Below are 16,078 nucleotides of genomic sequence, written 5' to 3' on the forward strand. Positions count from 1 at the left end.
TGCATGAACTGTCAGTCATCAGTTTATCTGGTCTTTAACCAAAAGAGAAAAAAACAAATTATAATGCGATGATAATTTGTGCTTTTCAGGTTTCACGGAAGTCATCCAAGTGTCACCATTAAAACTCTAGTCCCAACTAGTGGTCTCTAGAGGCTGCAATCTTCATTAAAGCATTGGGTCATTAAAGTCAAAAGTGTTATTCCCTTTGGGGGCACTAAGCTGCTCAGTAGATTTCATGGCAGTCTGCCATTAAATCAGGATTTTTTTTTTTTTTTAACTGAGGGCGGCGCTGCAGAAAGTGTCCAACATGGAAAGCTATATTTCCCAAGTGAGATCTACACATTAGATCGAGATTCTCTGTCTATACGTTTTTTTTATCTGACCTGATTATGATGATGAGACTTTACAGTGATGTTTACTGCAGACACACGGTCAACAGATCCAAAGATGTCGCCATCACATGACACTGAGCTATGTTTTACATGTATAACATGGACCAGTGTGCCAGTGTTGGGACCTAGCGTGCTAACAACCTAGCATGCTAACTCAACCTAGCATGCTAACTCAACCTAGCGTGCTAGCTCCAGCACCACGAGGCTGGATCCACATGAGGAAAACCGTGTCCAGGTCTTCCAGGAGAGTGTCTTTACATACATTAGAATCTGCCGTTGGGGGGGGGGGGTGCAAGAATAAAAAAAAATTAAAAAACGTTTCCAAACACGCACAAATATCAATGCTAAATGTCACAGTAATCAGTTGCAGTCCCATTTGACCTTTAATTAATTCCAGTAATTACTGTGTCATAATTTGGCGTGTCTGTCGGATTTATGTCTCATGGTCTGAATTGCGGAAACCTGCAGCTTCGGTCGCGTCTCCCCATCACACCCGCTGCGGTGGGGGGGGGGGGGGGGCGCTCGACACCCTGTCACCTGGGACGCGGCGCTTGACGGAGTTTTGACGGCGGGGGGGGGGCTGTCACCGCCTCCTCGGCTGCACTTTGTCCTCCGCCAAGGTCAAGTGTAGCGCCGACGTCAGGGGGGGGGGAGAGCCGTCTGCTTCCTTGGTGTGTTCCGTCTGTTCCTCGCCGAGCCGAAATCGTTCAGCAGCACAAATGCCTCCACTTGACCTCAATTAAGGAATCCATAAGAAATGTAAATAGCTCTAAACCCGACAACCTGATGTGAATAATCACAAAGTGGAAGGGGCTTTTCTCTGAGGCAGAGTAAACACAGAATCAAGATAATGAAAACCGAGCGGGGGGGGGGGGACGCCGATGGGATGGATTTCTGGTCCCATTTTGTTGTGCAATCTCCTTTTCTCCTCGCGCCTCGTGGTGTGCGAGCGGCAGATCCTTTTGTTAAGACCTTTTGACCTGTTCCCCCCCCCCCCCCCCCCCCCCCCAGAGGAGAAGGTGTGGACGGTGCTGGCGCACAACGGCACGGCCGCTGTGGCGGTGCGGGGCTCCTCGCCGCAGCGGCCCCACGTCACGCGGCTCGACTACAGCGCCTCGGCCGAGCAGCTGCGGGCGGTCGTGGCGGGTTCGGAGCAGTGCCAACAGGAAGTGGTTTACAGCTGCAAGAAGTCCCGCCTCTTCAACACAAAAGGTCAGTGCATCAGTTGTTTCACGCCAATAAACTTAAAAACCTTTTGATCCTCTGATTTGGTCTTTGAGTACCAAGCGTAACAGCTACCACGGGGACGAGCTTATGAACTGAACATGTTTTGGGGTTTTTTATCTTCGTTGCAGCGCAGTAGCCGGTGTGTTGGTCCCCGCCCGAGACACCGTGGCGGTTGTTAGCGTGCCACAGAAGCAGGGATTTCACCGGTGTTCTTCTGCTTCTACAGACACATTCGGCTCTGCAGATGGAGATGGGTTCTAGTGGGTGTTCAGACTGAGAAAAAGAATCAAGGGCCTGCGTTGGCGGAAGCGTCTGGTGGGACATGAAATGCAATCCAGGCAGTCTACGTGCAGTTTGAGTAACGGATCGATCGGACCGCCGCGGCGGCGCCGCGCACGGCGGCCCGCGGTGCCGCGAGGCCCGGTTCTGTCCTGCAGAAGGAATGGGGGTTTTTTTTCGGCGGCTCGCGTCCTACGGCTGTCAAACGAACGCGAAACGTCACGACGGACGCATTTGTTGGAGGAAGGCTTGTATTCGACATTGAGTTGTGAGTCATTATACTGCAGAGAGAGAGAGAGGAAGTCTAAATGTGTGTTTTGTTGTGGAGACAAACAACAAACGTGCTGCGCCTCTCGGGACCTCGCGCTCGCTGACATGCACTCGGTCCCCAGAGGACTTTGGTGCTTGTAGAACACATTATAAAATAATACGTTTAGCCCGGGGCGACGCGATACGCTGTCACACACCCCCCCTCCCCCCTACGCGTCTCACGTCGCAGCAGCTCGCCGGCGCACGATGTGCAAAAAATAGACATTCAACCGACGCGATTTTATGGAAAGAAACAAACACATTTTGGGCAGTTTTGACAACCTCATTTCTGCTGCGCTGCATCCGCGTGCGTTGGAATGCCAGAGGCTGCTGCATCAGCACCCCCCCCCGCTGCGTGAACCCGGGGTGCCGGCGGTCTCCGTGGGCTCAAGTCGCCTCCTCGGTGAAGACGAGTTGTTCTGTGCTCTGCAGCATCAGGGGAGCTGCTTGTTGTTCCGTCTCCAATGTCTCTCCCTGAATGTGTGCATTCATGTTGAACTGCTTCGACGCCTACGGCCACCCTGCCCCCCCCCCACTCCCCAACACCCAAACGTTGGCTCTTAAATCATGAAACATTCATGGAGGCCCAGCTTCCCCAAACAAACAAGTCCATTATCGCACCAGACGTCGGGCGGAGGGACGTCTTCCAGCCGCCGAGACGCCGCTCGTCCTCAGTCGCTTTTTGTTGTTTGAGCACCGAAGGTCAAAAATCTATTATGGCCGACACAAACAATATCGCTTTTCATATCTCACGTGCCGTTATCTTACGGGGGGGGGGAACTAACAGATGTTTGCAGCAGTCCACTGATCCACTGATTTTTACAGCTCTTGGTTGTAAAGCGTGTGGCTCTCGTTGGTGTTTTTAATTATCATTTCCCATTTAGTGTGTGTTCCTCCCCGCTCTTTGTGGGGGGGGGATTCATGCCGGAGATGCGACACCAGACCCCCATCAGGCCGATGCCGACCCCCACAGCAACAGTCCCTGCAGGTTCAGACACCGTACTCTTTATTTTGTTTTTAAGTTTTGACCACTTTTTCACACCTGTCGATCCCGATGTAATTTTTTTTTTAACATGCGAGCGCATCATTTGATAATCAACAAGTCAGTGGGGTTTTCTATAGTTAGAACAGCAATTAAAATCCAGCGTGCCTTAAAGATAAAACAAACCAACCCGTCTCCTGCAGCTCGTTAATTAAAGCCTGGTATCGGCTGACATCGGCTATTAAAAAATACAGATGGACTCAGCCCCGCTTCAGGCAACAGTTTTTTTTTGACGGCCAATATTTTGAGCACGGGAGGGAGCGGAGCGGGCTTTCTGTGAACAGGTAACTTTCCAATTTGAGGGGGAGAGAGTGTCACTCACTCCGCTCCTTCAGGGAGGATCGATTGTTCCCGTTTCTCTTGTCGGCACCCTTTTCAAAAAAGAGGTAAAATGGCGCAGGGACCAACAATAAAGACTATTTATCATTTTCAACCTTTTGAAATGCAAATGTTGGCTCGGAGGCCTTGTAGCCCACGTGATCCCCCCCCCCCCCCCCCGCCTCGCTCTGTATCACCGCGTCGGCCCGCCCCGTCAGATCCTGTTCGCAAGGCGCCGTCTCAGCGCACGTCAGTCGAGGACGACGCGCGGATCCGTACATGTGATCTCCGGGTTGGGATGAAAGCATCGCGGCGCCTGACACCCTGATTGCGTGTCGTGACACGTGGCTTAATGGGCTTTTTTCCCCCCGCTCATCTCCCGTGCACGGCAGGGCGACTGGTGATGGAGGCCCCGGACCGCCAAACGCTCTCAACGTTTGGCTGGCGCGCAGACGACGCGCCACGAAACGCAGGCATTCCGGCAGAAAATAGCCAATTTAGGTTCATTCCCAAACATATTTGTGTATTTAACAGGAAGCATGCAAACGGATGCAAAAGGCTGTCGAGCGGCACGTTGACGTTTGTAAGGTATTCTACGGGGCAACACGTGATCTCTGGATTGATCTTTGTTTTGGGGGGACTTACCTTTATCACATGGAGCAGGACTCCCAGGCATGAAGGTCGAGGCAGACAGGCGCAGTCCGCTGATTTAGTGAGAATCGCTTGAACGCGACGATGACGAACCGAGTGGCTGATGGGGGGGTGGTGTAAGAGACAGGTGAGATGGAGGTCATGTGACTGCAGGGGCCAATGAGGGACGGCTGGGGGACCGTTCAATAGGATCAATTGTGGGAAGGATTCGTCGAGATATCGAGGCACACAGTTATGTCGAAGCCTACGGTTCGTTGATGAAATGAGAAAATAAAATAACGTAAATTCACACCACGGTGAGTGGTGGTTCCTTCATACAGTCCTTCATTTCTCTCCATTTTGAAGTCGTGTAGCCTTTTCTGTCCTGGTGTGAACAGGTAGACGTGTAATAAGGCTTATGAATGAGGACATCCGCTGAAAGAGTGCAGTTGATGGACAGGTCGTCCACGGCAACAGTCTCCGAGGAGCATGTGGCTGAAGACGAGGGATCAAGGTCTCTCTGCGGGCGCCCTTTGATTTCTGTTGCCTGCTTAACTTTACATTCTTCATTGGTGTTTGATGTCAATGCTTTAATCCCCCCCCCCCCAGTGCCCCCCTATGTGTGCTCCTTCTTTTGCATTTTCAGAGAAAGCCATTGAAGCGAAACAGTTCAATCCTCCAAATAGAAGGCGTGACCTACTTGGGCCCGAGCACGGCGTCGCCGTGGGGGGGTGGGGCGGGGGGTGGGGGGGGTGCACGCCGTGGCCGTGGCCGTGGCCACTAACCGTCCCTTTCTTCTTCTCCTCCACAGACGGTAGTCCGCTGACTTGGTGGCTGGACCGGGAGGGAGAGAAGCGGAGCTACTGGGGGGGCTTCCTGCCGGGGGTGCAGCAGTGCTCCTGCGGCCTGGAGGAGAACTGCGTGGACATGAACTACTTCTGCAACTGTGACGCCGACGGCGACGCATGGTACACGCGCCCCCCCCGTGAAGGGAGGATTTATGGATTCAACGCTAAACTGTTTTTATTTTACGCCAATTGCTCCTAATGAGCTGCCAGCCGCGCGTAGCATGGAGATCCACATACAAGGATCCGGGTTTTAATTAATTATCAAACATGAGGGAGAAGAAGGTTCAAGACCACCAGAAAAGAAGAAAAAAAACGGAATTATCCGTGATATCTCATAATCAACGTGTGGTTTATTCATGAACTACTGTACCTCCCTCTGCAGAGAGACTAATCATGATTAATTAATCAATTCATCCATTAAGCATTCCCAGAGTCAATTCAGAGAGAATATTCCTCAATCACAAAGAATCTGTGCTCTGCTCGGTTCCCTCTCACACGCTCAGCCCCAGATTCTTCCAACAAGTGAATCTCCACGATGATTAATTGCCGCTCGCACACAATCACGGCCAATCCATTCCAATCCGAGGCTGCATCCTGGTTCTGCCGCATCCGGTGCTCTGAACCTCTTTGTTTTCTGTCCGTTAATCCACTGAAAAGCCCCCCCCCCCCCCTTTCGATTGCGCTCACTTTGCATATTTCCACCGGCCGCTGTCTGCACGGTGATAGATTTCTCCCTCTTTTTAACGCGTTCACTCTGCGTTGTGCTTCAATGTGCAGAAAGAATGGATGTCTTTATCTGGACCTCCCACAAAGGCATCTCCCCCCGAAGGGGCCCCCCGCGCTGCCGCTTGTTTCATATCGGTGTTGTTGTGCGTCTGTGCCACAGGGCCAATGACACCGGCATCCTCTCCTACAAGGACCACCTGCCAGTGAGCCAGATAGTGATCGGAGACACCAACCGGACCGGCTCGCAGGCCGTCTCCCGCGTGGGCCCGCTGCGTTGCTATGGAGACAGTAGGTGATCAGCTCGCTGTGGGAGGCGCTGTGCCGGCTTTGGTTGCAGATGGGCGCCGCGGTTCCCGGGGCGTCGGGTCGGGTCGGGTGGGATGGGATCGGATGGCCCGGTGCCTCGGATCGACGGTTCAAGTCAATCTGTCCTGTTGTGAGTCGGACGGCTGGCGGCAACCTCCTGAAATCGGATTCCCAAAAAGCCAAGCAGGGCTGCCAAAAAGGGGGGGGGGGGGGGGAGGGGGGCAGAGCTGGACAGCAGCGCTGGAACATAAAAAATGTGTTGCTTCATGTCCAAAGAGCCGGGGTTTGTTGGGAGCTCATCTGCAGTCAAATGAAGTCCAGACCCCCCCCGCCCCCCCCCCCCTCCCCGGGGGAGTGGAGTTTCCAAAAGAAATCAAATTGTGCTCAAGTAATCGACCATGTTTGTAGGAACAATGTTCTTATTTCACACACAATTACTACACCACATAATGAGACCTTCTGACCCTAAACTATTATTTAAAGAATGTACGAAATGTTTAATTTTCAAGTGCAAATAATTGTTTGTCGATTCGATCAATCGCCATTTGGCCCTCACACACTTTAATGAGCAGGATCTCTTTTGGATTCACCTTTTGGGATGTATTGCTGTATATTATGTTATGTGTGTTATTGCTGTTTATTCTGTGAAACAAAGAGCATTTATTTGAATGTGAAACTCTTAAAATCGATTAATAATTGCAACAAATAATCACAATATAGTTTCCAATCGTCGGATTGTCATTTAGGTGCTAATTGATCCGCCCCGTGTCAAACTTATATTTATATAACAGTTGTCTCGAGGCCTCATTAATGCGGTGAATATCTAGTAGACGAGCTTTAGTAAAGATATTTTGGGATGTAGTCATTTCTCTCCCCCCCCCCGGTACCGAAGCACTGAAACCTCCTCTCAAAAAACAACTCGCGTTCAAACCAACAAAACAGCTCATTAAAAAGCGGACGCTTGTGATGTAAGACGCAGCGGCGCCGGGTTGCCGCTTAAAACAATCAAGCCGTTGTCTATTTGGACGTCTTCCTGGAGCTCGTTAAGCGCAGACCAGGTGGAGCGGGGGCCTCGCGTGGGTCTGAACCCTCCGGGACGGGTGCAAATGCTGCAAATATGAGCAAACAATGCAGAGGGGGGGAGGGGGGGGGAGAGAAAACCAGGAGGCTACAAAGGAGGAGCGGTGCGACTCCTCGTTTGATGCGCGGCTTCCTTCGGGGGGGGGGGGGAGGAGGAATCCTTCCTCCTTCCACGTTCACCCTCCTCTTGCCTCTGCTTTCAGAGTCCCTGTGGAACGCGGCGTCTTTTTACCAGGAGTCGTCGTACCTCTACTTCCCCACGCTGCAGGCCGAGCTGGCCTCGGATATCTCCTTCTACTTCAAGACCAGCGCTCCTTCAGGAGTGTTTCTGGAGAACCAGGGCCTCAGGGACTTCATCAGAGTGGAGCTCAGCGGTGAGTCGGCGCTCGGTAAAGAAAGCGGGGGGAGGGGGGGGGGGGGGGGGGTTTACCGCACATGAGAACACCCACTAAAAGTGTCAGGGGTATTTATTTGTATTTTGCCTTTTGGCCGTGCTGTACTTGACGGTTCCATTCCCCCCCCCCTCCCCCCGAGAAGCAGGCTGTCAGGTGCGCGGCGTGTGATGTAGTCCTAATGACACGGTCGCCAGCTACGTCGGGCTGCCGCCGAGACGTTAAAAGCCTCCACCCGCCGATTTACCGAGGAGATAAATGACATCAAATCAGAATATATTCATGCAAAAGGCTGACTTGTTTACACGAGTGCCGATAAAGAAATACGCCGCCGCTGTAAGGTTTTTATGATTGCATTAAACAATCCGGGGACGCGCTCTCGCACGATTTATTACAAGGCTGAAGAATATTAGAAGTAGTTGATTGCAGTGTGTTCTGTGGTGTGGAAGGCGGCGGCGGCGGGGGGGGGGGGGGGGGGTTGGGGCTGTTCTCGGGGTCTTTGGAGCCTTTATGTATTGCTGCAGCGTCGGAGAGACGTTGAAATATTGACGAGCTGTCAGCTGAGCCCCCCCCCCTCATAAATCTATTCAGGTCATCCAGTTTTCCCAGTAGCATTGTATCACGTTGCATCAGAAAGGGAGGAGACAGAGGAGCACCTCATATCGCATTCAGTCTGACCTGTGTGTGTCTGTGTGTGTGTGTGTGTGTGTCCAGCTCCCTCGGTGGTGACGTTCTCCTTTGACGTGGGAAACGGTCCGGCGGTCCTGACCGTGAAGTCCCACCTCCCCCTGAATGACAGGCAGTGGCACTACGTGAGGGCAGAGCGCAACGTGAAGGAGGCGTCCCTGCAGGTGGACCAGCTCCCCCTGCGCCTCCTGGAGGCTCCGGCTGACGGACACCTCCGCCTGCGGCTCAGCAGCCAGCTGTTTGTGGGTAGGCTGGCTGTCACGCCCCCCACCCCCCCCACACACACCCACACACACACACCCACACACCAGAGACTGGTTTATTTAAACGTGCATTAATTGCAAACACAACCTTGATATACTATCGCCTCATAGAAGTCCAATATTCCCAGTCCTTTGAGCTGTGCTGCTGATCCCCTGCGGCTCCCGAGGGAAATATCGGGCTCTTGAGCTGCTGATTCTGCTGCTGGAGGTCGGGGCTGGTCAGCGTGGTCCAAAAACGGGGCCTCTGTGAGCCGCCCGCATTCTCCCCATTGTTAGATTACAATGTTTATTGGTGCAGCTTTAAAGCAGAAGTTCTGATACTTTACATAAGTTCTGATATTGGTCGATGGCGTAATTCCTCCCCTCCCTCTGTGGCTCGACTACCCTCAGAAGGAAATTCATTCCAGAGTGCGGCTCATGTTTGCTGTGAAGTGAAGTTTGAAACGAATCGTCTTATCTCTCTGAGCTCGGGTACAAAGACATGTCTCCACAGCTGAAATGGAGAGAAGAATTACGGCTAACGATACAGCTGCAGCGCCTGGTTGTTTTTTCATTATTGCTCGGTTTCCCCCCCGCTGACATTTGAATGTGTCTCCTTCATAACACACCAGTCCTCTGGAGGGGACAGACCTCATTTAAAAAAAGCCTGTTCTCCATTTTACTGTAAGTTCATCATCTTAACGGGTCATTTACCTTCAGGAATCATTCAGCAAAGGGAAGAAATGACATGACTAACAATTGTTAAAAAATATATAAATATTAATAATATCTGCTACTTCATTCCAGTGTCCTATGTCCTCAGTCCTTTATTCCAGGGTCCTCTGTCCTAAGGCTACTTCATTCCAGTGTCCTATGTCCTCAGTCCTTTATTCCAGGGTCCTCTGTCCTCAGGCTACTTTATTCCAGGGTCCTCTGTCCTCAGGCTACTTTATTCCAGGGTCCTCTGTCCTCAGGCTACTTTATTCCAGGGTCCTCTGTCCTCAGGCTACTTTATTCCAGGGTCCTTTGTCCTCAGGCTACTTTATTCCAGGGTCCTATGTCCTCAGGCTACTTTATTCCAGGGTCCTATGTCCTCAGACTACTTTATTCCAGGGTCCTTTCTCCTCAGGCTACTTTATTCCAGGGTCCTTTGTCCTCAGGCTACTTTATTCCAGGGTCCTTTGTCCTCAGGCTACTTTATTCCAGGGTCCTATGTCCTCAGACTACTTTATTCCAGGGTCCTTTGTCCTCAGGCTACTTTATTCCAGGGTCCTCTGTCCTCAGGCTACTTTATTCCAGGGTCCTCTGTCCTCAGGCTACTTTATTCCAGGGTCCTCTGTCATCAGACTACTTTATTCCAGGGTCCTCTGTCCTCAGGCTACTTTATTCCAGCGTCCTATGTCCTCAGACTACTTTATTCCAGGGTCCTATGTCCTCAGGCTACTTTATTCCAGGGTCCTTTGTCCTCAGGCTACTTTATTCCAGGGTCCTCTGTCCTCAGGCTACTTTATTCCAGGGTCCTCTGTCCTCAGGCTACTTTATTCCAGGGTCCTCTGTCATCAGACTACTTTATTCCAGGGTCCTCTGTCATCAGACTACTTTATTCCAGGGTCCTTTGTCCTCAGGCTACTTTATTCCAGGGTCCTTTGTCCTCAGGCTACTTTATTCCAGGGTCCTATGTCCTCAGACTACTTTATTCCAGGGTCCTTTGTCCTCAGGCTACTTTATTCCAGGGTCCTCTGTCCTCAGGCTACTTTATTCCAGGGTCCTCTGTCCTCAGGCTACTTTATTCCAGGGTCCTCTGTCATCAGACTACTTTATTCCAGGGTCCTCTGTCCTCAGGCTACTTTATTCCAGCGTCCTATGTCCTCAGACTACTTTATTCCAGGGTCCTATGTCCTCAGGCTACTTTATTCCAGGGTCCTCTGTCCTCAGGCTACTTTATTCCAGGGTCCTCTGTCCTCAGAATACTTTATTCCAGGGTCCTCTGTCCTCAGGCTACTTTATTCCAGGGTCCTCTGTCCTCAGGCTACTTTATTCCAGGGTCCTCTGTCCTCAGGCTACTTTATTCCAGGGTCCTATGTCCTCAGACTACTTTATTCCAGGGTCCTATGTCCTCAGGTTACTTTATTCCAGGGTCCTCTGTGTAACATTTGACCAGGTAAGGACATCGCTGACCACATGTTCCATTTGAAAGGTCTTAATCCGTCACATTAGGGGCGTATCGAGCTGGAGAACCGAGCAACGCGAGCCGCTAGCATCAATAGCATTTACACACACTGCAATGAGTCGGCTCTTTCTGAAAGTGACAAATGACCTTTGTTTGTCCCGCACCATCAGCATAGAAAGGTCACATGGTGTGCTCCCGTAGGGTATCTCTGACGCAGTAGAACGAAAAGCATCAACTTGTGGCGACAGACAGGCCTCTCCCGCTCGAGACCACTTGGAGGAACATATGGAATCCCTGCTGTTGTGCTCCATCAACACATTCCACTAGACATGTGCCAGACAAACTCAATGGCTTGATTGAAGAATCTTTTATCAGCCTCGTGGGATCATGGAAGTAAATGAAACCCACCTGTGCGTATGTTTTGTGGGATAAATTAGAGGCATAATAACAATGTGAGATGTTTACATAAAAAAGCCATCAGCCTGTAACCTCTGTGAAGCTTTAATTATCAGCTGTCATGAACATTTGTTTCTTTCAGCAGCCCCTCACAGTGACGTTTATAGTTAGTCTTAATTTGATTCTGCACGCTCCGGTGCCTACGGAGCTGCTCTAGACGGGAGTTAAGTAAATGTTTGTGTTACATCCTCATCAGCGTTTGAGGGAATAAAACCATCAAAGATTCATCTGAGCACAGCTGTTCTCCCCCACAGGAGGAACGGCGTCCCAGCAGAGAGGCTTCCTGGGCTGCATCAGGACGCTGACCGTCAACGGGGCCGGCTACGACCTGGAGGAGAGGGCCAGGATGACGCCGGGGGTGACCTCCGGCTGCCCCGGCTACTGCAGCGGCTCCACCAGCCTCTGCCACAACCGAGGGAGGTGCATCGAGAAGAGCAACGGCTACGTGTGCGACTGCTCCCAGTCGGCCTACGGGGGGACCACCTGTAACCAAGGTGAGTCCCCGGCGACCGCCGCAGCTTCACGCGCACACGCCGTTAAGTTAATGCGGATCACAACAAGCACGCGATCGATCACTGCCAAGGTTATTCCATTACGCCGCGTCGATAAAAAATGCAAGTGATGCGAGGGGCAATTAATACTTGTCCTGGCTGCAGACTCCAAGAACATTTAAAATGCATTAGACCAAATTGTCTCTGATGAGAAGAGACGCCGACACACCCGAGCCGCAGCGGAGCAGCCGGCTGAGCAAACAGATCCTACATGTGGAGGGATGCAGCGTTAAAGAAGCAGAGCGAATGACTTGAGCTGCACTGTACGCACTGTTTGCACTGTACGCACTGTTTGCACTGTTTGCACTGTACGCACTGTTTGCACTGTTTGCACTGTACGCACTGTACGCACTGTACGCACTGTTTGCACTGTACGCACTGTACGCACTGTTTGCACTGTACGCACTGTACGCACTGTTTGCACTGTACGCACTGTTTGCACTGTACGCACTGTACGCACTGTTTGCACTGTACGCACTGTACGCACTGTTTGCACTGTTTGCACTGTACGCACTGTACGCACTGTACGCACTGTTTGAAATGTTTGCACTGCCTGCACTGCTCCTCTGTCGATTATGAGCCAGGATGCAGCTGATCCCGCTGCGGCTGCATGATACTTTATTACGGCGGGGGTGTCACCTGAAGGTGTTATGCGCTCCCTTTGATCCGGGTCTCTCTGGGAGTTCAGCTTTCAAGTGTGAGACGCTGCTTCTTAGATAAACGCGCCCACATGTGTGATTGTGTAAGGGCATGTTTTTAAGACTCTGAGGTTTCTACATAATGAAAGGGCTCCACTTTAAAAGCAACAGTATGATTGAATGAACACTGCCTTTTTTACTGTGACTTTTATTGTCTGCTTTTAGTATGCGTATAAATATATCAGTTCATTTACAAGTGCAGTAAAGTAATAATATGAAGCTGTGCTACTAGCAGTAGCAGCTAGTAGTGAGTGTAGGACATCGATAAGTTTCAAGAATTGTTTTAACCCAATATAAAAAGGTAATTATAACATTGTTGGTCATTAGGTGCTCAGTTGTACCTCCAAAAAGCAGCTTGTCGAGGTCTCAGTGGTTTGAGTTCCTGAGGTCTGCTGCCTGAAACATGCTCCTTCCTTTGACTTATTTAATAATGTGCTTCGACGTGTTCCTGCCTGCAACATGATTAACTCATCAACACATCCATTTTATATCCCCCGACTAGCGAAAAGACAACAGAACACAGTCTGCTGCAGCGTCACTCTGCGGCACAGATTGCAGGCACACATTAACTAGACAGTAAAGGTCGTCATGTGCCCGCGTTAAAAGAGAAATGCATTGATTTTAGACATGATGTCATACCTCTAGCTGTACCCATCGGGCACAAACTCCATCTCACACCGCACTTTTGATTGAGCTGAGCAGCTCGCACTGTTCCTATGTCGAGGTGTGATGAAGGTGTGATCCGGCTTTCGGCCTTTTAATCCGGTCTCAAAGGCGTTTGCAGCAGAGCCGCCGGCACTGAAAGCCATTATTTCCATCCCTCTCTCTCTCTCTGTGTGTGTGTGTGTGTGTGTCCCGCAGAGGTGTCGGTGTCCTTCGACATGGAGTCCTCGGTGACCTACACCTTCCAGGAGCCCTTCTCGGTGATGCAGAACCGACGCTCGCAGGCCTCCAGCGTCTCTGCCGAAAGCGGCAGCAGGGCCAGAGAGGACACAGCCTTCAGCTTCGTCACCTCCCAGAGGCCGGCCATGCTGCTCACCGTCAGCACCTTCAGCCAGCAGCACATCGCCGTCATCCTGGCCCGGAACGGTACGAGACGAGGAGCAGTGATGACTCATCGAAGGAAATGCCTAGTTACGCCCGCCAGGCGGCAGCCTGCGGGGAGATCATGTGTTGAATTGTGTGTATTGTGCGTGTCCAAGGCCTAATCTCTGATACCGCTAAACCCCGGACGTTAATATTCCATATTCTGATTAATGGCCGCATTGCTCAAGGGCCTCTCGTGGTCAGAGAGGGGGGGGGGGGGGGGGGGGGGATGAGAGGCCAAACTGTTGGAATCCTTCACAAGTCAGAGGTTCAGAGACCGTGGCGTTCTTGAAGCGCAGATTGTAAACCTGAAAGTAACACTTGACTTGACGATGAATGAACTGGATTCAATTTGTCACAAACTGTCGGTAAACTTTGTTGAGATAATATTCGATTGAACTATTTGACAGCTCCAATATGTATGGGACTCAATCACAGAGCCAGGTAGAAAGGATCAGGACAGTTTGGACACTTGCATGAGGAAATTCTCCTTAAATTGACCTAGTTGAAGTTTAATTGAATTCCTCTGATCTATTTCTTATGATGAGCTAATGTTATGCACAATTCAAGATGAATAAATCATTGCAATCTTGAATATAAGGCGGGGGGTGGGGGGAGGGGGCGCACCTGGCAGAGATCAGCGCTCTACCGAGTGCACTTTTCTCTTTAAGTATTTATGGATTTGAATGTTATCTGTAGCTTCTGTAACTTTAGTTCCCTCACGATTCTCACGAGCTTACACAAGTGCGTTACCATGGTTACCCAATCATCTTTGCATAATTACACAGGAGACGGCGGGCCGGTCCACTGTACATTAGCACTACAGACGCGACGCGGCAGGGTTCACTTGGAGGTGGTTGTTTTTCGGGGGAGAAGAATCCACTTAGAGGAATCAATCAGAATCCCGTTGCACTCGAGCAGCCAAAGGAGTACTCTGTCAAGGACAGATTGCAGGAACATGTGCTGAGGCGCTGTGCGAGATATGGGATGTCCCCAAGGGGCCCGGGGTCCACTCAATTAACACGCAGGTGACTCTCTGGTTGATTTGCATGGCGCCGGGCGCACGCGGAAACTGACGCCTGGTGGGTAAAAAGTTGCTGCTGCGCGCGTCCCCCTCACTCCCTTAAACCAACATTCAGTCATCCTTCTTAAGTCAAGGCAGCGGCAAAGACTGCAGAAACAGGGATTTGTTCAGCGGGCGCCGTGCCTTCAGCTTTAGTGGATCCAAACATATCCGCCACGGAGTTATTCCGCAGGTGCAGAGATTCAAAGCCGGCGCCGAAGCCGTGTTTCAGTCCCGGGGACGTCGGAATAAGAGCAACCGCGAGGAGCTTCGTGCCAAACGGTTCCAGTCGTGTGGGATTACGACGATGATGACGACGATGACGATGATGCATGCGCGCTCACACATGACTTGAAAGCGCGATCCGGCCCCCAGTGAAGAGACAAAAGGTGGACGATGCTCTTCCTGCGGTGGGAGCTTTAAGCTGCATCCAGACCCTGGAGTCGTTAGTGCGAGTCCCCGTAAGCCAGTCCGTGGAAACGGGACCCCCCGGGTTCCCCCGGGTTCCCCCGGGTCCCTGGGTGCAGGGACCTTCATCCGCGGCGACCTTCCATCCGTAGCGGCGCTCTGAGGATCTGAGAGGAGTCACCACACACAGACCTTCATCTGCAGGCCGGGAATTTGTGATATTGAGCGAGCTCCGTTTGACGGACTCTTTGATCCCGCTGTGTGTGTGTGGGAGGAACACTGTGCACATATTGACTCCTTTGTCTTCTGCGTGGGGGCGAGAAGACAAATATTTGTGCATCTCAAAAGGCACTTGAAGAAGAAGATGTATCCTTTTATTTATGTATATATACAAGCAAGCACATTATTCAGTGACGGGGGGGCGTTCTCTCGCGGTGCGCCGCACCCTGACGAGGCGGGGGGGCTGGAGTTCAAACTGCCAAGAAGAATAAAGTGGAAGTTACATTTATCTCTTTTGCAAAAATGCAAAAACAGTCCATTTATCCAAGTGTTACCAATGTTGCGGGGGAGGGGGGGGGGCAATGGCAGGCTTTATGTAGGATATACTGTATAGTGATGTCAAAACGATTAAAATGTTTAATCACGATCAATAGTTAACCTCAAAATGAATCGCGATTAATTGCACATTTTTATCTATTCTAAATGTCCCTTTATTTTTTTTCCATATTTTCTTCTTCTTTCATCTTTTATCAACAACGGAAAAGTGGATTGGCTTGCTTTATGCAAATGTTTTATTTTACTTAAAAGCAACATTTCTAAACAGGGCGGAACAAATAAAAAACTCTAAAGTGCACATTTCAGGTAAACAAGGACTCAGCTTTTAGTGCAGTAAAACCAAAGCAGTCCAGGCCTCCTATTTCAGAAAGAATGAACTGTAACAGTTGTATATACAGTATATATATATATATATATATATATATTAGTTGTTGACAGCCTCCATGTGTTCTGGTGCTTTGTGTGCAGGGAGTCTGCAGATCTGGTATCACCTGCAGACCGACAGGAGTCCAGACGTGTTCAGCCCGGTCCCTCACCAACCTGGCGGACGGACGACTCCATCGATCCGAATCCACCGAGTGGCAAGGAACCTCTACGTACAGGTGAGCGCTTC

The 16,078-nt window shown here is 50.8% G+C and overlaps 1 protein-coding gene across 1 annotated transcript in view; it reads left to right on the top strand.

Annotated features, from left to right (window-relative positions):
• The window catches only part of LOC119228603 (contactin-associated protein-like 5), a gene marked incomplete at both ends in the record, with an annotated part of 36,498 nt that extends 20,431 nt beyond the window's left edge, over positions 1-16,067 (top strand). The window contains 10 exon segments of the mRNA XM_062560693.1: positions 1,404-1,604; positions 5,009-5,165; positions 5,932-6,059; positions 7,361-7,531; positions 8,264-8,482; positions 11,359-11,598; positions 13,215-13,442; positions 15,934-15,992; positions 15,994-16,027; positions 16,030-16,067. Coding sequence (XP_062416677.1) covers positions 1,404-1,604; positions 5,009-5,165; positions 5,932-6,059; positions 7,361-7,531; positions 8,264-8,482; positions 11,359-11,598; positions 13,215-13,442; positions 15,934-15,992; positions 15,994-16,027; positions 16,030-16,067 — 1,475 coding nt within the window.
• Between the last annotated feature and the right edge of the window lie 11 nt (positions 16,068-16,078).

Source organism: Pungitius pungitius, unplaced genomic scaffold, assembly GCF_949316345.1.
Source record: "Pungitius pungitius unplaced genomic scaffold, fPunPun2.1 scaffold_90, whole genome shotgun sequence".
Taxonomy (NCBI): domain Eukaryota; kingdom Metazoa; phylum Chordata; class Actinopteri; order Perciformes; family Gasterosteidae; genus Pungitius; species Pungitius pungitius.